The 24,537-nt window shown below is 49.8% G+C and overlaps 2 protein-coding genes across 11 annotated transcripts in view; one reads left to right on the top strand and one right to left on the bottom strand.

Moving 5' to 3' along the window:
* The window catches only part of MAP3K4 (mitogen-activated protein kinase kinase kinase 4), an 86,041-nt gene extending 72,193 nt beyond the window's left edge, over positions 1-13,848 (top strand). For 4 of the 8 annotated variants that reach the window (XR_013993117.1, XR_013993118.1, XR_013993119.1 and 1 more), the window contains 9 exons: positions 1,832-2,023; positions 3,052-3,122; positions 4,094-4,210; positions 4,297-4,387; positions 5,097-5,256; positions 7,084-7,206; positions 7,842-7,948; positions 9,440-9,619; positions 10,994-11,988. Coding sequence is in view for 4 of the 8 variants with exons in the window: in XM_081044904.1 (XP_080901030.1) it covers positions 1,832-2,023; positions 3,052-3,122; positions 4,094-4,210; positions 5,097-5,256; positions 7,084-7,206; positions 7,842-7,948; positions 9,440-9,619; positions 10,994-11,014 (971 nt within the window). In the remaining 4 variants the exon portion in view is untranslated. Of the gene's footprint in view, positions 1-1,831; positions 2,024-3,051; positions 3,123-4,093; positions 4,211-4,296; positions 4,388-5,096; positions 5,257-7,083; positions 7,207-7,841; positions 7,949-9,439; positions 9,620-10,993 lie in introns of all 8 variants that reach the window. The other 4 variants (XM_081044904.1, XM_081044902.1, XM_081044903.1 and 1 more) reach the window with 1 other exon arrangement.
* A 4,730-nt stretch (positions 13,849-18,578) lies between these two features.
* The window catches only part of AGPAT4 (1-acylglycerol-3-phosphate O-acyltransferase 4), a 107,834-nt gene continuing 101,875 nt past the window's right edge, over positions 18,579-24,537 (bottom strand). For 2 of the 3 annotated variants that reach the window (XM_081041082.1, XM_081041083.1), the window contains exons 8-9: positions 21,013-21,211; positions 18,580-19,118 (exon numbers count right to left, since the gene is read on the bottom strand). In XM_081041082.1, the coding sequence (XP_080897208.1) occupies positions 19,027-19,118; positions 21,013-21,211 (291 nt within the window). In that variant the 3' untranslated portion in view covers positions 18,580-19,026. Of the gene's footprint in view, positions 19,119-21,012; positions 21,212-24,537 lie in introns of all 3 variants that reach the window. The other variant, XM_081041081.1, reaches the window with a different exon arrangement.

Below are 24,537 nucleotides of genomic sequence, written 5' to 3'. Positions count from 1 at the left end.
GGTGAGAATGGCACTGCAGTAATGCAGCGTAAAATAGATACTGGACAAAGCTGGGATTTTAAAGAAGGAATGGAGGCAGGAAACCACTGTGATACAGCATTACACAGGCCTGGGGCAGGGGAGGTGCATGTGGAGGGTTTGGGGGCTTGAGCCTGGGTGACAGGGCAGAGGGTCTCATAACCAGTAGTTCCCATGGATACCAGGTATTTGCAGTGATTTTTTGAAACAAATACTTTGTGGTCAAGTAAACTTGGGAGCTCTTGGGAGAGTTACAGTTCACATTGACATACTCAAGACTGAGAAATCTTGAGAAATTTTGGCTGGACCAAAAAAATAAGCCTTTCCCAGAAATATTTGACAGTGGAGTCGCTGGGCTCACAGTTGTGAAATCTTGGTCAATGCGGAATGCAGTTGATGTGTCATTTTGAGGTAAAGGAAACAGGACCCATGTTTTAAAGAAATGATTGTATGAAACTGTGACTGGAGCATTATAAATACTGGGAATTGCTCATCTCAGGTTATCCTGACAGTCATCCCAGCCCTCGGTGATCTCTGTCTGCCAGAAAATTCAGGCCCAGATAGCTAATCAGGATGCAGTGTGAGAAGTGCTGCAATATGGATGTAGGGAACGTAGTGCTTTTCAGGTTATGGGTTGTGACCCACGAGTGGGATGTCAAATCAGCATTAAAACAAAACAAAAACAGGATGCAGCTTGAATCACATGTAGTAAGAATAATTTTCATGAATCTTGTTCTAGATTCTCTGTGTGTAATAGATATTTTTTTATGTAAATCATGATAAAATAAGTTAGAAACAGAGATAATAGAGCCTGATGGGAAAATAAAGAATAATAATAACAGCTAAAATTGATTGCGCATTCCTGTATTCCGGGTACTGGATCAAATGCTTTATATGCATGGTTTCATTAAATCGTTACAATACCTCTGTGAATTAGGTATTTCACACATTAGGAATTTGACATATAAACAAGTCAGTTAACTTGCCCGTTGTCAAACATAAGAACTTGGGGAGGCCAGGATTTGATTTGAGGCGTTGTGATTCCAGAGCCCTTACTCTGTACTCTTCACAAAGAAGGGAAAAGTTAATGTAACCCTTCTCATCAGAGAGGGTTTCCTAGAAGAGGTGTAGTATTTCTGCTGAACTGTGATAAGTAAGACTTACTCAACAGGCACGGTGGTGGGCAGGTGACATTTGAGGCAGGCAGAAAAGTGTGAACGAAGGCATGGAAGTGAGACACAGTTTGGTGTGTTCCAGAGGAATCTTTTTAGTGTGGCTGGTCCAGAGCCGATGGCAGGAGAGGAAAAGGGGAATGGCTTTAAAAAAGTGAACTAGAAAAGATAAACTGGGTCCAAACTATGCAGGACCTTGAGTCCCATATGAAGGGCTTTGCATTTTCGGTAAACAGGTTGTGATGAACCATAAAATAGATTTATGTAGGAAGGTAACATGATCAGATTTTATGTTGTAGTAAGATAATTCTGGCCAATGAGAATGGATTGGAGAGAGCAGAAACTGAGGCAGGTGGGTGGTTACTGCAGTAGTCTACCAACAGTCTTGGGAGAGGAAATCCTGGATTTTGTTTGACTAGCTTATATTTTCTGTGAGTGTTGGTATATGTGTAGTGGGTGGTATACTTTGGAACTGTTAGATTGTGACGGACTGTGTGTAATTCACCTGCTGTGTATCTGCTAGATCATAAGCTTTGCTTGGATGGAGTGCACGTGTATGTCGCTCTGTTTTTCTTATTATCTGCTGGAAATTGACTTGATAATAGTGATTGGGACTACTGAGTTTGCAATTCTCCCTGCAGATACCGCTTCTAAACAAGGACCCATAGAAGCTATCCAGAAGTCAGTCCGATTGTTTGAAGAAAAGAGGTCTCGGGAAATGAGGAGAAGGAATATCATCGGTCAAGTTTGTGACACCCCTAAATCCTACGATAATGTTATGCACGTTGGCTTGAGGAAAGTGACCTTCAAGTGGCAAAGAGGAAACAAAATTGGTGAGGAAGTTAAGGAGCATGACAGAGATGTCTCTGGGAGAAAAAGCAACAGTTCTACTTCTTTAGGTGGAAACTTACATAGTTGGTCCTTTTCTCTTATAGATGCGGCAGATGTACATTGTGTCTTTTGTGGAGGAGTTTGTATTTGTTTCACTTGTAAAATACATACTAAGAGCAATAGCAAATAAGATTTTAGAAAGAGATTTGTAAATGGTTCACTAAGTTAAATAATTTTGCTTGATAACTCCAGAAGTTGCTAGTGGAGAATACAATTGTACCCATTTGTTGTAGTCTGTATTCTTTTTATCTTATTCCCACGAAAACATTATTGAAGAGAAACTGGATACAAATAAATACAGGACAATCTTTTCTAAAAGGTTGCCTAATTAACTACTTTCCAGGTGAAACAAGGAAGCTGATTACATTTCAGATCCTCCTCCCATTTAAATGCATTTATTTGTTGAGCATTTAGGTCTGAAGAGACAAACACAGTTGTAATATAGGACACTGAGCCTCAGGAAACCTGGACTTTCCGTGAGGGCAGAAAACACTGAAAACAATCCAGTACTTTTTAATTGTAGTAATTGCTGTTGTCCGTCATGTTCAGCCCCATATCCCCTTAGTTTAATACTCGTAAAGATATGTTAGAATATTCACTCCCACGCACTCCTGGACCCGCAGCAGGGAGGGGCAGCCAGACAATGGCCACGCGTCAGCGTGGCCTCTCCCTCTGCCCACCCCCAGCTGCTGCCCTCCTGGTCCAGAGCCGTAGGGGCTCAAGTGTGCACCAGGGTGCCGAGTGCTCACTCTCGTGCCTCTTCTGGGATTTACCAGTCAGTTCTGCTCTATTTACAGATAAGACAGCGGACAGATTGCTTGAGACTCAGTTATTAAGGACCCTTCAGAAATATTTGGGGTCTTGCAAGAGTAGGCTTCAGTAAGCATAGTTCTGCACCTATAATCTAGCTCCAGAAGGAGTGAGCACTACCTCGCTTGTGACAGAGCTATGTGTTTGTTCCTGTTCCCAGGAGAAGGGCAGTATGGGAAGGTCTACACCTGTATCAGTGTGGACACCGGGGAACTGATGGCTATGAAGGAGGTGAGTGGCCTGGCCCTCGGGCCTTATCGTTAAGCTTCCGTGGGATAGAGATTTGGTAAAGAAACTTGTATTTGCCAGAACCTTAGTGCGTAGAGCTGGCTGCGGCTTTTCCAGAGTGAGTCTAGCCAGAAGCTGCCTTTTAGCATTTATGCTGCTGGGATCCGCCAGGCAGACACACTGAGGTAACATGAGATAAAGGAGTTTTACTATTTCGGTGAGGGTCAGACTGGGAACACAGATAATTCCGGCACCACATAGGTATATGGTAAGTGCCACCCAGAGGAGCACCTTGGTGAAAGCTTGGAGGATGGCGTTAACAGTGGCTCTTACAGGGGAGAAGATAACATTTGTGATGACCTTCAGAAACAGGCAGCATTGTCACAGCTGGAGGTGGAATGGGGAGAGCGGAGAATCTGAGGCAGGGCCCTTGTCAGCGATGGGGGACCTCGTGACTAGGAGTGGAGGGGGGCCGTGCAGGAAGGAAGGGGCGGGAGCTGCTGCAGCCCAGCGGCTTGGGGTGCCCTGGGCCCTTGGCGTCCAGCCTGCTGGTCACCCCTTTCCTGTACACCGTGCATTTATTTCTCTTCTTCCCTGCGTGGCCCTTACCACAGCTTTTGTCACCTCGTCCAAGCTGGGTTGTAACCTCTAAGGGCAGAATCCTAGCTCCTCTTTTTATCTTGCCCAGAACCTGAACACCTATGGTTGTTTACTGAGTGTGGAATGTTCTTCTTCATTCAGTTTGAAGTTACGAAAACGATCCCGTTAGCTGTGAGCTCACCACATACTCATTCACTTGGGACAAGGAAGGGGAGAGAGTGTAGAAGTAAAGTCACAGACACACGGAGCATAGGTAGTCGTCCTCGTTCTGGATGGCGCAGATGTCACGCGTCAGTTTCACGGCCCTCGCACTGAGGTGGCCCTGTTTCCAGGTTGTGACAGTACGACGGTAATCAGCAGTTTGCCTTTTACAGATTCGATTTCAACCCAACGACCATAAAACCATCAAGGAAACTGCAGACGAGCTGAAAATCTTTGAAGGCATCAAGCACCCCAATCTGGTTCGGTATTTTGGTGTGGAGCTTCACAGAGTAAGCCACCTTTGATCACACTGTCGTGTGAGGAGCAGTGAGGGCAGATGGGGTCCTGTTCTACATCTCAGGTCTTCTCATTTCAGAGCACAGTAACTTTGCCTAATTATCAGGAAATCTCCATGAGTTTCACCATTTCTGCCTTCTCTCTGAAACTAGAGGAGTTCTTCCTGAAATGTAAGTTGTAGACTGTAGTCATTAACCCGACATTATAAAGCACTGAAACCCATCCTGCCAAGCAGAAGGTTCTTCTGAAACGCCCCTTACACAGCTTTACGTTCCTTTTTTCCTTTCATTTTTGACTGAACCACTGTGGAGTACACTGTTAAGTGACGTTGCTTTTTCTTTGATACGTATTTAAGGAACCACTGTGAAATGAGAGGAAATGAAAACCTCCAATTCATCCTCCTCTGGTGTTTAGAAATAAACACTTTGAGGGAGAGGATTAACTGGGAGCGTCTTGGTGGAGTATGAGCTTCCAGGGAAAGTTGGATATTGGTGGTTTTTAATGTTTTTGCACATACATTCACATTTGAAAAGGATGTGTTTCAGTACTTAATAATATATTCACAGGGCCGGCCAGCCCTGTTGGCCCTGTCTGGGATTATACAGCTGACTTGTTTTGGACAATTACAGACATTGATCATCTGTGATTTGGAGGCAATGTCCTTCTCCCGAGTGGCTGTACAGTCCCAGACAGCGGAGGCAGGCAGACGCTGCTGTAGTGCAGCCCGAGGCGACCGCTCTAAGCCAAGTTCAGTACTCAGGATGACAAGCGTAGCATACCCTTAGAAAGCAGGTTCCTCTGGGGCACGGCCTGGGGAGTTTTCCAGATTCTTCGCCTGGTGTCCATGTAAACACGCGGCTGCCTGTGTTCCTCCCGCAGGAAGAAATGTACATCTTTATGGAGTACTGTGACGAGGGCACGTTGGAAGAGGTGTCCCGGCTGGGGCTGCAGGAGCACGTCATTCGGCTGTATTCTAAGCAGATCACCGTGGCTATCAATGTCCTCCATGAGCACGGCATAGTCCACCGGGACATTAAAGGTAACCCACTGCCCCAGCCGCTGTGGGCCACACAGGCGTCTGGGCCCCAGCACGGAGTCGGCGCTCCCAGGACGCTCGTCCCCCCCACGCGCCATTCCTCTAGGGGAGAACAGCGGTAAATATCCTTCCACAGAGAAGCCAGTGCTGAGAAACTAAGTAGAACACATCTCCACTCTTGCGTACATGCGTCTGCCCTGTCTTTCTGCTTATCGTGAAGTGTGTTTCCCAGAAATGCGATGTGCTGTTTAAGGCTGATTTGGCTGACCTTGGGTGTTTATCGGGCATTCGTGATCAGAGCGTGCTTCCTTTTCTCCGTATCAGCAGCGTTGAGCTTTTATACATGAACTTGTGAATGTGGCCGTGACAGCAAAGCGGGCGCACTCTGCTGCTGGGGGACGGGAGGGCCTGTTTGCACCGACTCTCCCAGCGTAGGGCTCTGCGTGAGATTGATTTGTTCATGCCGATTGATTTCAAGTGCGTTTCCCTCTGGCGTGAAAGGAAGCCGTGCTTCTGCCCAGAGCTGCCCCTCTTGCATTTGTCTTAACCGTGTCGTGGCCCTGACCGTTGTGTTGGGAGTCGTGGGGATAATTAAACCAACAAGTGATTTTTGTCTCTACTTGTCTAATGGACTGAAGGATTCCGTTCTGTCACATGGTCTAGGCCAGCCTGAACACGTTCGCTCCAGAATTGGCCTGACTTCCAGCCAGGCACTAGACCCAGTATGTGTGTATGTGTGTGTGTGGGGGGGTGGGTTGCACCACAGCCTGCGGTGGTTTGGGGGTGAGGCCTGTCCGTGCTCTTTTGGTGGCTCTCCCTGTGTCCGCTGCCTGCCCGTCCCCACCTTGCTCTGTGTCTGGGATCAGTCTGGCCGTTTGCTTAACTGGCTCTTTGCCAGGTCACAGTATTGTCCCTGTCCAATTGCCATACTCAGTGTCTGTCCGCTGTCCTGAGATGGTACCTTCGTGTCGTTGGCTGTGGCCATAGAGAGACTCCCACAGAGTCCTTGAATCAAGTCCGTCTCGTGTGTCCTTGTGCTGTTCTTCGTCTCTCAGCATGGCTGAGAGTGTGCACATGAGGACCAGCTCCAGACGGTGGTGTTAGCACTGGGTGGCCCTCAGAGGGGACCTCCAACACTGGGGGCGTGGAAGCCAGGAGGACTCCTCAGACGTCAGCTCATCCCGGGGCCACTTTAACTCCATTGGCTCTTCAGTGGAGTCCTTTCCGAAGGAGGTGCCCTGGGGCACATGATGCCAGAGTGGGGGCCGGTTGGGGTGCCGACATCTGGTGGCAAAAGGCAGAGCGGCCCTGAGAGGTAAGCGGCCAGCCCAGGTGCCCGCAGAGTACAGGTCAGGCATGGACGTTCTTTTCCACGTGGGAGACAGTGACAGAACCTTTTTTCAGTCACAGTCTAAATCGGTGCACTGGGGGCCTCAGATCCCCTGCACAGTTGTGTGTGTGTCGGTTCTAAGCGTTGTGTCGCGGCCTGTCGTAAGAGCTGTCATTGTCTATAACTCTGATTTTTTCAGGGACTGCCACCACAGCATTTGTTTTGAGAGGAATTTCTTTAAGTATCTCCGTGGGTTTTAATGTTAGAATTTATGCACATACTTCAGTGCAGAAATGATTGGTCAAAGCTGTCTGCACTGATGTTAAATTTTTTCTTGCTTCATATTACGTTTGAATAAAGCTTAAAATCTTTCTATGATAACTTTGTTAATAAAGTTTCATAAACCTTTGTATTATTTACTTTGTAGTTTAGGTTGCCGTGTAAACGTGAATGTGCCCACATTGTGTTTCAGAGACTAACGACTGCTTCTTTCTTGTCAGGTGCCAATATCTTCCTTACCTCATCTGGCCTAATCAAACTGGGAGATTTCGGATGCTCTGTAAAGCTGAAAAACAATGCACAGACCATGCCCGGGGAAGTGAATAGCACCCTGGGGACAGCAGGTAGGGACTGGCGTGACTGGCCTTTGCCCTGACTCCTCGCCGCGCACGTGGTAACTGCCCTTTCCCTCAGCTCTCCTGTCAGCTTTGACTTGGAGAGCAGGTAGGCAGCTCGCCGCCAAAGGACCACGTGCGCAAACCCTCAGCTTCTGCCTGAAAGCGCTCGTCAGGCTGAGAGATGAAATTTCCCTTCAAGTTACGGGAGGGAGGAAAGGCCTTTCGTTTTTCTTCCCAGAAAACCTCTCTTTGTATTCACACTGGGTGTATTAAAATTATTCTAGTCGAAACAACATAAGCAGTAGTTACTTGTTTGATTGTTCAGTGTCATCCTCCTTTGCAGGTTAAATTTTTTATTGTCATTATGAATACACTTTGTTTAAAGATTTGCACATTCAAAAATTATCTTTCAGAAGATAATTCGGCCCCTAAAATGTCCATTCAAGAAATTGATTTGAAATATCTATTTTCAAGTTGCAGTATTTCCTATACTGTGGGAAATTAGTATATAATTCGGAGACATTTTCTCCCCTCAACGTACTAGTTGTTTCTTCTATGTAGGATATTATATTATTGCTGGGCTCTGTGATACGGTGCTGTGTGATAACCCATCGCTGTCTCCGTATCTGTGACTTTTAAAGCATACATGGCTCCGGAAGTCATCACTCGTGCGAAAGGAGAAGGCCACGGGCGTGCGGCCGACATCTGGAGTCTGGGCTGTGTTGTCATAGAGATGGTGACTGGCAAGGTGAGCAGAGCCACCCCTGGAGGAGGAATTTCAGGAGGGCGTCTTCCGTTACCAGGGCAGTAATTGTGGCTTTATTATCGTAAATACTGTGCACTTTTTCTGCTAAATAGAGAATATGACCAGAGATGAAAAATGTGACCTGTCAAAGATACAGTAAGGTTAAGACAAGTGACAACTAGGAACCGAATATTTATAAGACAACTCTTATAAGTGAATAAAGACATAAAGCTTGAATTAAAACATGGAGAAGCAAGCAGCTACAAGAAGAAAGATGAAGTTGAAAGTTATGTCCACACAAGAACTGGCACATGAATGCCTATATCAGCTTTATTCATAATTGCCCAAACTTAGAAGTAACCGAGGAACATTGTGCAGCAATAAGAAGAAATGCGCTCTCGAGCCATGGACGGATGTAGAGGAATCCTCAAAGCATCCTGCTGAGTGAAAGAAGCCAACCTGAAAAGGCCACATGCTGCTTGATTTTAATTACATGACATTCCGGAGGAGATAAAACTTTCAAGGCAGTGAATTGCCAGGGGCTGTAGGAGAGGAAGGGAAGGACAGATAGGCAGAGCACCAGGGTTTTAGGGGAGTGAAACTGGGCTGTATGATAGTGTATCTGAAAACCCCCCAAATTCATCTTCTAATTAAGATTAGAAGGTACAACTAATTAACAGTTACGCAAATGTGTGTGTGTGTATAGCATCGTCTATAAAGCAAAAAAGTTCGAAACCTCTTAAGTTGTTATTAGTAGGAAATTAATATACAGCTATTCCTTGCAGCTGTGAAAAAGACCACACACACATAGGGGCTCAAAAAATATTAGCTACTATTACTTCTATTAGCAGTAACGTAGAAAGATGGCCATGATATCTGTTATTTCAGTCAAGCCATGCATCAGAGAAAGAACAAGTTCTCATGCTGAAGAAAACCTACTGTAATAACTAAGCAATGGTACACAAATTAGAATGCCATGCAAACTTAATTCTTTCTCCCGTGAATCTCATTTTCCCTGTGAGAATAAAATAATCTAAGTTTTGTAGTAGTAAAATTTGATGCTGGTTATTCAATAAGGTATCATATTAAACATCCTTATGACTGTTGAATTTTGTTTTATTGACACTGTAATATCATTTTGTATATTGCATTTTTAATTTGCATGTAGTGTTTGGATAATGGGGACTAACAGAACTTCCACATGGGGTAGGCAGATATGCCAGCCACCACCTGGCCATGTAAATAAAGTTTTATTCCCTGTTGGTCACACCCATTCATTTACATATTATCTAGGCTGCTTTCACATTCTAATGGGAGAATGGAATAGTTGTGACAGAGACTATATGGCCCACAAGCCTAAAGTATGTACTGTTTGACCCTTTAGGTAAAAGTTAGCCTGTTATGTATGGATATTGAAATACCTAAAAACAGATTGGGAAGTTGCATGTTTTTTATGACCATGTAGGATTAAAACCTGCTTTTTTCCCTTTTCAGAGGCCTTGGCATGAATATGAACACAACTTTCAGATTATGTATAAAGTGGGAATGGGGCATAAACCCCCCATCCCTGAAAGGCTGAGCCCGGAAGGAAAGGACTTCCTGTCGCACTGCCTGGAGAGTGAGCCCAGGATGAGGTGGTCTGCCAGCCAGCTCCTCGACCATTCCTTCGTCAAGGTTTGCCGACTGCGGGTGGTCTTTTCCACGTGTGGGATCTCTTGGCATCTGGCTCTCCAGACATTCAGGAACTTAAATAGAAAATATCTGTAGCATAGCTGAAATGTAAAGGACGAAATGGGTTAGGCCTGCCAGTTTAGTATCTGATTTTTTTCCGGAAACTTCTTGGAGGTTGTCTCGCTTGATCCCTTTTGGTGGTATGTTTGAGGTGCCCTTGGGGCTGTTACATGGAATTTTAAATGGGACTGGATGAAAGCCGTAGCTTTTCCTTTGGGTACAGGGTCCGCAGTGAGCGAGCCTCGTGTTGAAGCTGCGGTGAGGGGTGGAGGCCGTGTTGTAGACGCACCGTGTGGGAGGGGTCGGCCCGGTCAGGAAGGCGGTGGGGGCAGGGCAGACAGAAGCGAAGGGCGTGGAAAGGCTCATGACTCCGAGTGTAAAACAGTCAGGGCAGTGTGTGTAGGCAGACATGATGGAGCACAGGATCTGAAGGCGCAGGTGGCAGCAGGCAGGAAGCACACGGAGGAACTTCAGTCATGTTGTGAGCATCACAGGGGAAGTCGCGTTTTAGGTTGCTCACTCTGGAGGCAGGAGCTAGTCAGGAAGCTGCTGAGACAGCTAATGGGTTGGGGTGGAGGTCAGGGGTGACTCCTCGGCGACATTGAGGACGTGAAGTGGCCACGACTGAGGAATGATTGGACATGAAAGGTGAGTGAAGGAGAGAAGTCTCGCTTGGCTCCCAGAGTCCTGTCTGGGTCGTCAAGTTACAGGAATTCATTCAGCGAGACAGGTGAAGAGGCAGCTGGCTGAGGGTTGGGTCAGGGAGATGGTGGTTACCTCTTGGGGAGATTAAGCTTGAGGTGTATTTGGAATACGTGGTTGGGGATGTCAGATGGGCATTTGGATATTTGGGCTGACACTCGAGAGAGAATTGGGGTGATGGAGATTTGGGAGACAGACATGTTACCAGGAGGATATGGCGAGAACGGGGATGAGGGCGGAGCCTGCAGAACACCTGGGGGGAGGGCCCCGCAGCGGCTCCTGAATAAGGACAGGGCGGCACCGCAGAGTGGAGTGACATTGCTCCTGGGGGACTGAACCTAAGGCCCCAGCAGCTGGATCTGCTGCTAAATAAAAATGTGTTTCTTCGTTGTAAAGCATGTGAACAATTTATATCGACTTGCTATTGTGTAAATGCAGACTTCAAAGTGCTTTCAGTAGTCAGTTCACAGAGCAGTAAGTCAGCGCTGACATCCCATCGCACCGACTAAGCCTTCCTGCTGTGCCAGACAGCGCTGGGGCCATCCAGAGGCGGCAGTGGTGGGTCACCTGTGTCCTATGTGTGAGCCGGCTTCAGCGCTCTCCTCCCTCCCGCAGGTCTGCACAGATGAAGAATGAAGCTAGGCGGTCCGTGCCTCGTAGTCGTGTACTCAGAAGTTCTCTCAATCACTACTGTATGTAATATTTACATGAAGACTGCTGAGAAGCAGTATAAGCCTTTTTGACCCTCTAAGACTGAAGACTGCACAGGTGACCAGCGTCACTGCTCCTGCTGCTCCTGGTGGTTTGACCTGGCACGGGGCCCTTCTGAGCGACAGTCTCCACGAGGTAAAGAAGCTGCATGTTAAGTGCCATTACTACTGTACACGGACCATCGCCTCTGTCATCCGTTTCTCACGTGACGGAGAACCGTGGTGTCAGTGTAGGACTTTTGACCTTACTGATTCAAAAGCAGTTGTAGTGTTATCAGGCGTCCTGGGCCTTGTGATCTCCTGTTTGTCGAGCGCACTGACTGTGAAAAACCTTACCTTTTGTTGGCAAGTCACAGGTTTGTTTTGCAAAAGGCTGATTAATGAAATTTAAGAAAAGGTTCTTTTTTCAATAAATGGTTTATTTTAGGAAAGTGCAGTTACATTGTCTTTTAATGGCTATCAATTTCAGAGCCAACATGATCTGATCCAGAGGCGTGTCATTTTCACTGCTGTGTCCCTCCACAGAAGGGGCTTCATCAGGGAGTGAAGACGGGCTCTGGGTGTGGGCTTCTTCCAGGGTCCAGGGCTCTTTGTCCACAGGGAGAGAGAAATGAAACACCACTGGGCATGAAGAGGGCTTCGAAGTGATTGCTTCTTAACCAGTACATTTATAACGCAACAGTTTAAGCCTTGCTGTCACACATTGGGGGCTCAGTTTATTTTTACACCAAGATGTGTAAGTGCTAGGTCAGTGTAAATACTGCTGAATAATCTCTTGACAAGAAAGCAGCTTTTCAGAATGTAAATATGTCAGCAGTTAGTTTCCTAAAATAGCCCCAATTATATGTCATTGGTGGTGGTCTTTAATTTCTTTTTGCTATTAAATTTTTTTAAAGATTGATCTCAGAGTTTCTTGAAATCTCTTTAGAAGATTGTTGACTCACTCCCTACACATAGCAGCCGACTCTGGGCAGGTAGTTTCTGTATTCACCTTCTTCTTGCCAAGAAATTCATGTCCAGAGATGGGTGGCATCACAGAAGGATTTCTACAAACACATAGCATATTTTTTTAATTTCAGTTTTTAAAAATAGCTTTTGAGGTATAATTTATGTAATATTTGAAGTGTATCATTCAGTGATTTTTAGTCTAGTTACATAGTTGTACAACCATCTCCACAGTCTGTCTTGGAATGTTTCCATTACCCTCTATCCCCCCAAAAAATCTCACGTGCATTTGCAGTCACTTCCCATCCCCACCCCAGCCTTAGGCAGCCACTAAGCCGTGTCGTCTCCATGTTCTACCTGTCCTGGACATTTCATGTCAATAGAATTTTACAATATGTGGTCTTTTGTGTCTGGCTTCTTTCACTTGGTGTCATATGTCTGAGGCTGCTCCGTGCTGTAGCGAGTATCAGTACTCCATTCCTTTTCATTGCTGAGTACTTTTCCAGTGGATGGATGTGGCCCGCGTTTTATTTATTCATTTACTAGTTCGACTTTTGGGGCATGACAAAAATGCTGTGAATACTCACACACAGGTCTTTGCGTGGACGTGTGTTTTCATTTCTCTTGGGAGTGGAACTGCTGGGTCCACGGTCAACATTTTGAGAAACCGCCAAACAGTTTGCAAAGTGGCTGTCCCACCTGACATCGCCTCGAGTGACACGCGAGCGCCCTGGCTTCTCACGCCCTGGCCAGTGCTTGTACTGTCTTTCTCTTTGATGAGAGCTATTCTGGTGCCTGGGAGTTGGTACTGTGATGTGGTTTCGAGCTGCATTGATTGCCCTGACGGCAGGTATCATTCTGGTGCTTGTGGGCCATTCGTTTATCTTCTACGGAGAGATGTCCGTTGGAATCTTTTGCCCACTTTTTAGTTGCCTTATTTGTGTGACTATCGCATTATAGGAGGATTTTGTATATTCTGGGTGCAAGTCCTTTACTGGGCATATGACTTGCAAATGTTTTTTTCTCCCGGTTTGTGGCTTGCTTGTCTCTTTACTTTCTTAATGGTGTCTTTTGAAGTCCAAAAATTTAAAATTTTGAAGTCTGGTTGATTAACTTGTTCTTATTATACGTGTTCTTGGTATTGTATCTAAGAAATTATTGCCAGACCCTTGGTCGTAAAGATTTATGTGTGTTTTCTTTTAAGAGTTTTATAGTTTCAGCTCTTACATGTAGATCTAACATCTGGTTTTAGTTAATTTCTGGGTGTATCATGTCAGACGAGGATTCACTGTTTGCCGGGAGCAACTCATTCCCCAGCGTCAAGTGCGGACAGAACAAAGAAGTGAACGAGGAGCTGCCCCGTGCATCCCGGCCACCCTGCCGCCTGGCCCACAGCGGCTTGTGCACCCTCCTTTTGTCCTCGGGTGCACTCGGCTCATTCTGGGCGCTGCGCCGTCTGGCAGGGCACGGGCTCCACACATCTGGGGTGTACCTCGTGTGCACGTTAAGTCTCAGCCCTGACTATTTCCTCAACTCTCTGTGTTCTCCACCCCCTCGTTTCTTCATTTGCAAACACACGGATTCTGAAACCCCACTGATGACTTTTCTTAATTTCCTAGAATATTTGGCACAGATCTGGCTAAAACTAGCATATGGACTGTAAGAAAAGAAAGTGCATTTTGTGTAATTTAATTCATTTCCAAAATCCAAAGGGATTATCATTCAGTAGCCCTAGCTTTGTATTTGTACTACTCACTTCATTAAAATTCAACAGAACAGAGGTGCCAGACATTAAAAATACCTAGTCACTCCAGCATGTGAAACAAGACTGTGCCTTTGTATGAAAAAATAGATCGAAGGCAAAAGTTGTATGCGTCTTCCTCAGTGGGAAGCTTTTTTAACGCAGCCCTAGCAGATACTTTCTCGATGTGGAACGATCTGAGTAGGTGCTTACCAGATGCTTCTTCATGAATTCACAACCTTGTGTTGGTCCAGGACGAGGCTGCGGGTGGACGAACGCCCTGTCCGTGCCTGCAAAGAGCTGGGAACCCAAGCTTCGCAGTGTTCACTGTGCATACAGTGCTGGCTTTTATTTTGGCTTAATTCTGCTTAAGAAAGGTTCCTTTTCCGTTAGCAAAGGGAACCAAAAGAAGACAATGGTAATTGGTGATTAAAGCCTCTAAATCTGTCCCCTTCAGTCAGCCTTCACTGAGTGTCCGCTGTGACAGGTCCAGCTGGAGGTGGCCCAGGATCCATCCCTGCCCCCACACAGGTGACACCCTCAGAAGGACACAGAAGACCCCGTTCTGGTGAAATTTCTACATTCTGCTGTTTCTGACTAGGTAGTTTCAGATAGTTGAATATCGTAAACAGACGCCAGTTGGTGACAAACGCTGTGACTAGTAGCAAGGGTCACCGGCCAAGAGAAGCAGGAACATATGCCTTGCCCTCTGCCCTCCTCTCAAGCTGCACATCTGGTGCTTTGTGACACTGTTGTAATAGGACAGAAAGCCTCAAAACATCTGAAGGGCTTGGTTTTCATTTACATTTGTTGGAAAACTCTGGAAGCACTCAAACCCAAGGCTGCGGGAGTGTGTGACGCTGGGACGCGTGTTAGAGGGATCGGGTCTCCCCTCATTCACGGCTGGTGGCCCCGGTGCCGTGCTGGCTGGGGACTCGGTGATGACAGCCCCTCAGCCTTGTGTGTGGTCATTTGGAGGGTGGAGGGACGACGTGGGGAGACGGCTCGCCTTACACTCTTGCCCAGCATGTTCATGAAGGAGGTCTGAGCCTCACTCATCTGGCAAAAGAAATCTTTGAAAACGTTTTTCAGTTAAATCTCTGAAGGTGTTTTAGGAAATCACCGTGCTACGATGCCACCAATTCCTATCCATCCGGCAGCCCCCGTGTTTTGACATAGATGGGAAGAGTTCAGAAAAGAGGGCAGTTAAGCAGTTGGCCCTCCCTCCCTAAATGAGATGCTTTGGCAGAGTGGTCCTGAGTCTTCACACGGGGCAGGGGACTGCTGCAGCGTCCAGTGTGTGCAACCAAAGGCGTTGTCTGCAGAGTCACCGACACACCTTCCCGTTCCACAAAGGCCCCCTGATTGGGGGGGGAGAACACGTGTTTGCTGGCAGAGTACGTGGGAAAGCAGCTCATGCCCCCAAACTGTCTCTCAGCCGACGCAGTCCGGGTCTCATCACAGCAGCAGAACCCCTTTCGTGTGCAGGAAGAGTATCAGCACAAGAGCCAGGGATATGAACGGGCTGGGCCCCATCGGTGGTCCCGGCGTGCAGCTGTCGTACCCATTGCGCTGCCAGGACTGCGATGGCTGTGGGGACATGACGTCGCCAACACGTTGTCTGTGAATGTGCTCTCAGCGCTACTCGTTCCGTAAACAGGACGTGAGAACTGCTTCCACCGAGGCGTTGCAAGGTGCAGTTGCTGAAGGAGGGAAAACGCTGATACCTAGCTGGGTAGCCTGGCACAGACACTGGCGCGTGCCCTTCCTAGCGGCTCTGGGGAAGGATGGGATGGTGTGCAGCCCTCTGCAGACAGGCGGGCACAGCTGTGGCCATGTTGCCTCTGTGGTCTTTGGAGTATGAGGCAGTCGTGGCCCTGGCGCTTCTGCGGGCTCAGGTACCGCTGCCCCCAGTGTGTGTTCTCCATTTAGCAGACGTGGGAAAAGTCCGACTGCTGCATCACAGAAAGCTGGATTAGGCCTCTTCCTTGAGCATGGAACAGGGACCGTCGAGAATGTCCTGATACCTTTCTTCCCACTGTTGTGCATAGTTACAGATTGGTTCCAGCACCTCTGCAAAGCTGGTCTGTTTTGCTTGGGGACCAGCCAGAGCACCGTTCCACGCCACCAGGAGAGAGGGAAAGCAGAAGCGGCCGGGGCCCCTTTTTCTGTCCATCTATCTACTACTACATTTTGGCTGGACAGTTAATTATCATAGACTTTTACCACTTATGACCATATTAGAAAAACACTATGTTTTTAATTTTTAAATACCTTTAGCTGCTTTTACAAGGTTTGGCATGCATGCATTCGGCAAATACAGCAGTCGAGGGAGATTCCAGTACTAGGACATGAGCCCATGAAAAGGCCGTGTTCTCCCTACCACGTACTCGCGGTGACAGGTGACGTCACTGAGTGCACTGGCTCCCCCAGGGTAATGCCAACGCGGCAGCCACAGGATCAGTCCACACGCCCAGGCTGCAGGCCGCGCCTCAGCTGCTTGGTGCTTTTTAATGAAGGAAGTCACTTTGTGGGTTTGGTTTCCTGGAGGACGCACATTAAATATAAACTCCCTGTCCCCAAGCTGCGGGGACGTCTAGGACATTGCTGTCCAATCACAGTGAAACTTGGTGCTTGTCTCCGCCCCCGTGGGTGTCAGCCGGGCTGCCCTGAGCTATGAGACCCGATGTTAGGACTGAGGGAACCTCTGAGGTTCAGGGATGCGGGAGGAACGAGGGGTCTTTCCGGGGCACCATGCCATCTCTGCCATTGCGGCAACAGAAGGAAAAGCAGGTCCACACACGCCCAGCAAGACGTTACTTCATGGAAGGGCCGAACAGCTGATACAGATGTCAGGTTCCCCCCAGCTCCCCACGTTCTCTCGTTTTCTCAGGCAGTTTGTAAAAAGGCACTGATTTGCTCTTTCCCAGAGAATGTTTCGCCCGCCTTCCTCCAACCTGGACCTGAGGCACAGCTGAGCGGCCTGTGGGTGTTTCCTTGTTACGTTTTCTGTTGGGTCCAGAGCCGAACAAAACTGTTAAATGTCTATGGACCCCTTTTACGTTCCAGAGAGCAGGTGTGTGGGGGGTTATTAGAACTGAGATCGCCACCATGTTGAATGGGAGGACAGAAAAAGGACACGTTTTTGGACACTTGAGTGTAATTTCTGAGTATTTTTGGGAAGTAGCAACATGGAGGCAACTTCTTAACCGTTCATTCCTTATTCGTTTAGTGCTTTGAGATTCCTATAGTGTGCTTACACGTACTGCCTCATTTACCCGGGAAGCCCCTGATGTAGGTGTTCTCATCCCCATGTTACAGATGGGGACACTGGGACGCCAGAGGTAAAATGGCTCGGCCAAGGTCTTTCAGCGAATCAGCTGCAGAATTCCGTGAGGGTGAAGTGCAGTTCAGAACATGCCCGAAACTTCCGACTGCTCCACTCAGGCCCCCGGCCACGCAGGGGCCACACCCAGGTGCAGCTGACACACAGGAACGCACACTGGTGCTGCTCCAGGAGCCACTCTCGTGCCTGAGGTGATTGTGCCCGGGCTTATGTCCACGAATCTGTCTTGTGTGCCTTGTGGGAAGGTTTCTGCCTTTGAAACCCGCACATGGCTTTACACAGGGTGTCAAATGCATGGCCATCAACCCTGCGCTCAGGAACTCTAGCAAGTGGCACGTCGGGCCCTGGCCCCACCAGTACTCCGTGCCCACACTGAGCCAGAGGTTGTTCCCCTTTCACTTCTGCAGACTTGTATCAGTGACACATGACTCGTGTATCAAAGCAGAGCCTCTCGAGTTCTTCCATCACTCCTTGGTGTCGCTAGTTGGGTTGTGCTCGGTAAACACTCAGGACTCAGTGCTCAAACAGGAGAGCCTGATTCTGGATAGAACGTGCCTTTCTATACGGTTTGGACAAGTTCTGTGTGGACAGCCCGTGCCTTCTACAGCCCCTCGACCAGGCCTGCGGTGGGCGCACGTGCTGCCCAGGCAGGAAGGCACGGCCTGTCAGCGCTCATGCTCCTAAGTACCGTGAGCCCAAGTGCCAGTGCATCTCGGCCTGAGAGGACGTACTGTCCAGTCGCTAACTGTTCTCTGGAAATACTACTGCTTTTCTTCCCTCGTGGGTTTGCATTCGGCATCTGTTGATTGGCCGCAGTTTACGGAAGTCCTGTGTGTGGCCCATTCTCCAAAGGCCAGATGCCAAGGAGCAGACCTTCCGTAGCTTGAAGGTCTGGGCTTCCAGAAGGAAAGCCGAAGCCGAGGGGCTCCTCGTACCCCGCTGTTGGCTCCACTCTGACCCAGTGTGGTGTTTTTATAAAGTGAGCCTGCATCGTTTGGGGGACCCAATTTCCGCTTGCTACTGAGATGAACAGGGGATGAAAAATCGTCTCTCAGATCACGACAGAATGGCCAGCCTTCATATTTATGTTTAAGATCAGTTTCTTCAGGGAGCTGGGCACCCCTTCAAGACTTAGGCCAGCAAACTCCACTGCAGAGGGACTGGGGAAACCACAGCAGCCTTACAGGAGGCCTGTTCGCTGGGTCACACAGACGCGCTCAGTACCTGCGTTTTCCTTAAAGGCTCACGGGCCCTGTGTCGTGTCTGCTGCCAGGAGTGGTCATCAGGGTGGCACCTCCTCCCCCAGGAACTGCCCCTGCCAGGCCGAGTCCTCCTCCCCCACCCCCTCGAGCGCACCATCCAGATCACGGGGCTCAGAGCACCAGACACGGTGGAGGGTAGGATGGAAGCGGGGAGCCGTCTGTGTAAACACTGCAGAGGAGCCAAACAAATGTTTTTTGGAGGCATAATTTATTCATTTTACCTACCGCTCCTTTCACTCTGTCTCTGGCAATCAGGGTTACAGAAAACAGCACCAAAGGATGAAAGGGGACACTCCCCCTCGTTCCCCATCCCTGCCCGCCCCCTGCGCCTCACACACCCTCTGAATGATCACGGGACAAGGCTCGCACTCAGCAGCACATCATTCTCACTTCTGTGTGTCCTTTCTCGTGCGCGCACACACACACACACACACACACACACTCATATGAGAGGAGAACTGAAACCCACTAACGCATAGGGAAGAAAATATGGAAGCTTATCTTCCTCCCCGTCTGGGCGTGGAGCCCAAACTCCCGGCCTTCCCAGCAGGGGCTCACCCAGTTTGGTCACTGGGTCCCAGCAAGGATGACAGGCAGCGTCCACCAGTTCCCCAAGGTCCCCTTTGGACGGCACGTGTCCTGGGTCAGTCGTGTTTCTGCTTGCTGTCCACGTTGCCGTAGGCAGAGCCCTTGTCAATTTCCGTCACACCGATCATCCATCGAACACCCATGGAGGCTGCAGACACAGGAAGGGCAGGGTGTCAGGAGCCCGTGGGGACTCCAGGGAGATGCCGAAAAGAGCCCTCGGAAGGCAGCCGTCTGCACATCTGCTGAGAGCTGGCAGATCCCGCTTTTCATACTCTCCGCCTCCCAGTTAGCCGTGAGTGTGGGCATCGGGTCTTACTGGACTGAGTGGCATTAAAACAGACAACAAGGCTCTTCCGTTGGCAGGACTTAATCCTTCGACACTGGAGGTGAACAGTTTGGTAAGCCATGCCTGCCATACGCAGGGCGTACAGAACTCTGCTTCCTGTGTGATCCCTCAGGCAAAGAGCAATCTTTTGTGGCTGCAGGTGGGACGCACAGGGCACCCTTCAGTAAAACTTAATAACACACCGGGCGCCTGGAGAATGCAAGCGTTCAGATGCCCACTTGGTGCCCCGCACGTCCCCATGTCGCCTTTGGAACAAGTATTAGGGCAGAACAAGCCACGTCCCTGCCTCCAGGAAGCCTCCCTCCCCCCCCCCCCCCCGAAAGCGCGATTTGGTGCAAACAGAAAGAGAAGCCTCGGGAGAGCCCAGTTTCCCCCCCAGGAAGCCCAACAGCTGGGTCCAGCGCTCCCTGGAGAGGGCACACGCGAGCTCCCTGGGTGCAGGGTCCCCATCTTAATCACCTCAATGTGCCCAGCACTGAACACGGCCCGGCAAACAGTCCCTTTATAACATGCATCTAAGAATGGACAGCTGGGTAATGGCTGACATCTCTGAGACATGTTTACAGAGCGTGAGCTCTGGTCTGTGAACTGTTAGAGCGACTGGGATGGGTGAGTCCAGCCGGTAGGAGGCCCGCATGTCCTGTGGGTCAGGGCAAAGAGCAGACTGCAGCCTGGGCCCAACTCTGAAGAGACTGCGACAGGAATCCCTGTCCTGGCGTGAGAATGTCCACGCAGGGGAGATGGTAAATATGTATTACAGAGAAAAAAGGGGTGCTAGAACACGGACTCCACTGCCCACCGGCTGGGGAAGAACAAGAAACAGATTCAGGGCAAAGTGTAATAAGGTTCAGGCTCACGGCTGATGAGCCCTTGGTCTGGGGGGTCGGGGACACAGAGCAGTCAGTTCCTCCCAAGCTCCTGGGGACCCTGTGTCCCCTGGGGAGAGTGCCTTGCTCTCCAGACCCGGGGAGATAGGGCCATTTCTGAAGGGCCGGCAGCGGGGCTCCCTGTTACAGGGAAACCCCCACATTTCCCTCCGGGTCCAGGAACACACGTTCCCCTATTTGTAGGGCAGGAAGCAAGCGCAGTGACTCCTGGCTGCCCCACGAGTAGCAGTGTCAGGGAGCTGTGGCGGGACGAAGAAATGGCAGCAGTTTGAAACTGCTGGTCAAAGAGAGCCAGTAGGAGAACTGTCGCAGCTCAGTCACTGAACGCCTCCCCTCGATGACGTCAGTGCACGTGGCACCAGAGAGCGCATGCTTTCCCGGGGGCCTAGGCCTGCTTTGCATGGCAGAGCCTTCGTCAGTACCTGCTGGGCCCAGGAAATGGTTTTCCTCCTGACCCAGAGGAAGTGATTGTAATGAGCAGAGCGGTCTGCAGAGGCTGGGGCCGTGGGCGTCCTGGGGTTCCGTCAAGGGAGGATGTAAGGAGCAGCTGCACTGCCACCCCCAGCGAGTAGGGGGTGCCCAGCACTGGCGAGAGGCTGGGCACCCAGGTGTGACCTCCCCGGTGTGCCATCTCCGTGTGTGAACACTGGTCCTGCCACCTAGTTTTCTCTGGCGACCTGCAGGCTGTGCTGCTCTCCAGAGGGCATGACAGCCCTCTGGAGCTGTCCCCACTCGTGCTGAGCTGTCCCCACTCGGCCTGCGCCCCTCCCTTGCCAGTGTCCCTCACCCGTCTCTTGCCCTCCACTTACCCACAAAGAAGACAAGGACAAAACTAGCCAGTGTCAGGGAAGACCCGCTGCTGACCATGTTGACGAGGAACCGGAAGAAAGGGTACAGCAGCAGCGAGGCCCAGAACAACCAGTTCAGGAGCGTCCAGGGCCGGCGTGGGGGCACCATGGGCGTCTCCGGGAAGGTGCCCGTCCTGTAGTACTCCTCCTGGAAGGCGTCCTGGGGACAGAGAAGGACCCGAGCACTCAGACACGACCCGGGCCCCTCCTGAGTCCCTGCTTCTGAGGGCAGCTCAGAGGCCCCCGGGGGCCGCCACGGGGCCTGCAGAACCCGGGTCTGCGGCATCCCACAGAAGGTGAGCCTTCACAAGACTGCAGTCGGCTGTCGCCTTCCCGTGGTGACACGTGGACAGGCAGGACCACTGCGGCTGTCACTGAGTCTCCGTGTCGGAGCTCCAGCTTTGGCATCAACCCAGCCCAGTTGTGTCCCAGTCTGTTCCTTACTACCTACCTGCCCGGGCAGGCGCCTGGTCTGTAGGGCAGGAGGTAATGCTGTCCAGGTGGGTCAGTGCAGGGAGGAAATGAGACGCTGCGCTGAGCCTGGCATTCAAGGAATGCCCTCAGGAGAGGGTAGAGGCTGCAGCGTCGGAGGGGGACCGGGCAGCCGTGAGCTGGCCTTCCCGTGCCCAACCCGTGACACCAGCACCACCACACTGGGGGCCACACCCGGGTTCCCACTGGGTCCTGGTGGTGCCCAGCCCCAGCTGCCAGGCTGTGAGGTGCTGCTCAGGGGCAGGGGGCCAGCAGCCCAGCCAGTACCAGCAGCACTGCTCTCTGGGCCTGCGGGATCAAGGGACTCTTGTGACTATCGAGACAGCCAGAAAGGCCAGCAGGCTCCGGCCTGGACTTGTTGGAGTGATTCTCATCTGACAGCCCGCCTGAAACTAAATTCCAAAAGCCTGCTGGTCCCCATCTAAATCTCCCAGGCTGTGCGTGTCGCTGAAGGGTTTGCAGGGCCTTTACTCTCAGTCCCAACAGGAGGCTCCTGGGGTGCACGGGTGAGCAGGGAAGCTCCAGGCCCAGGCTTTTCATCAGGGCCCCATCCCAGGTGCACCCAGTGGGACCCATGGAGCAGTGTCTGCAGGCCATTCCTGGCGGTGAGTGACCTAGTGGGACCCCGGAAGCCACCCCTGAGTTCTGCCTGGCTGGGGCGAGGGCACTGAAGGCAGAAACTGGCAGCCAGGCCAGGGCAGGTCACAGCCCTGAGAGGACGAGGGCTGGATGGTTCAGAGTCACAACCATGGGGAGTGTCCCCATTTCTTCATATCCGCAGCTATGGTAAAAACACCTGGGGGCTGACAGTGTGCACACCCAACAAAACTCTGGGCCACACTAGCCCCCAATTTGCGACCCATCTTAATCTAGTAACGTCCCACTTCTCAAAGGAGCCGTGTCTTCTGGGAAACTGGCTTCCATATACAGTGGTATCTAGCTTTTTTAACGCAATCCGTTCCGGAAGACCGAGTTCTGAAACGTTCAAAAACCGAGGCACCGTTTCCCCATAGAAAGTAATGCAAAATGGATTAATCTGTTCCAGACCTTAAAAATCAACCCCTAAAACTGCAAATTTCGCATGAATTTTACTATCTAATGATACCATAGATCCATAAAATTTACGGCATTTGTAAACTGAAATTTTGTCAACGGAGATGTTTGAAAACCGAGGAACTACTGTACACTTAAAGGGCTGAATTTTTTTCCTTTAACAACTTGAGATAGAAATGGCTAAAGTGTATCATATTTTGCTTCTTTTTTAGTCAGGGTGTACAGAATAATATGCTTTTTGACCACTCAGTGTCATAAGTGTCACACACCCCTGCTGGCACCCCCCACCCCTTCCCACATTTCGCAGAAACATCACTTGTCCGTGAAATGGAAGTCAGAACTGCTGCCCTAAAATCTCAAGCTCAAAGTCAACAGAGTTGCCTTTCGACACCACACACCTGAGACAACGCCACTTCAACAAGCTTGGTGGCTACCAAGATGTTTGGCATTCGCCCCAGACCCACCTAGGCTGCTGGGAGAACAGGAACGACCCAGAAATGACAGGGCACAATTGTTGCTTGACACTAGGTACTGATGACCACTTCCACTTACTGGTCAGGGGTTATCCCTCTAGGGAACAGGCCAGCCTCATGGGTCTGTTCACGGGGAACCGGGCTGTCACGCCAGCCCCTGCGGAGAGAAAGGTCCTGGCCTCCAGCACACGTCCAGCTCTGATGAAGGAGCCGGACGACGTGGGCACATCCCATTGTTGTCTGGACCTTAATTTCCTCATCCATAGTGTAAGAGCTTGGGACTGTTTTGGGAATGCCTTCCAAGCTGAACACCATCGTTTGAACGCAAACAGTTGTGAGAAAAACGTCCTGAGAGACTTTACAAGACAGGACGGTGGCCCTGCCTCTGCTAAAAGCCCAGGGGCTCCATTTGCACAATGACCACAGCTCTCCTGCCTGAACACAGGAGACAGGGCTCATGAGAAAAATCCCCTTTGCTTTGACGAGTTCTGGGGGCCTCATTTGTTGTAGATTTGTTTGTGTGGCTCTTTACAAAAACGGTTCATAATTTCTTAGGCCTTTTCTGAGCGCATTTTTCTTATTTGCTAATGGTGACATTTTTTTATACTGCCTCAATGATGCAACCAGAAAGCAGCACAAGGAAAAGGCTGCCCTCGCGCAGGAAACCAGAGGGAAAGAAGGTACATCGTTTGGGGTTCTCTGTCAGGGCCCAGGCATCAGCACAGAACCTCCATTCCTTGGAATCTTGTGAAAAAGCGTCGGGTAGTGAGTACATCTTCAAACATGGGTCTTCAGACGCCCTGTGTCAGGAGCAGGGGCCTAGAAATACACATTTCTAGGTCCCACCACAGACCCACTGAGAAGGATCTCTGAGGCGCAGACAGCCACGCCGTCCCATGTTCAGGTGACAGGTACACTAGTCCCCACTTACTACTTATAAGAGGAGACGGGGGAGCTATGCCCACCACCCACCTGGGAGCAGCGTTTTAAAGACATAACCAGAAAATCATTTCCTTAGGAACACAGGAGTGACTTCCTGCTGAGAGAATCTCAGGACCTTCGTTCCAGAAACTGAGCAGATTCGTAAGAGCGTCTCAACTTAATCTGATGGTGGTAATTTGGACCAAATTCCTGACATTCTCAAAGCAGGATTAATATTCTTACTCGGTAGTCAACGGAGGGCCCATAAAATTCTGTGATTGTCTTCTCTCGAGGAATGGGGAGAAAAGACAACAAATGCCAGCCAGTCTGTATGTAGGGAACTTGGCAAAGGGAAATCAGAATCCTACCAAATGTATGTGATTCTAGCTAATGAGCTGGTTCGGGCTTAAAATGTGTGATGATCAGAAGTAAGTGTTTACTGTGCGGTGAGACCACATAAACATGCTCCTCACCAGGTGGAAGCTAAGTTGTTCTCCATTTGTAAGACCACGCAGTTATGGGGCAATAATAATTAGACTCCTCTGCC

Source organism: Rhinolophus hipposideros, assembly GCF_964194185.1.
Source record: "Rhinolophus hipposideros genome assembly, chromosome: 3".
NCBI lineage: Eukaryota > Metazoa > Chordata > Mammalia > Chiroptera > Rhinolophidae > Rhinolophus > Rhinolophus hipposideros.
The sequence above is the reverse complement of the archived record's forward strand: the minus strand, read 5'-3'. Positions and strand labels throughout refer to the sequence as shown.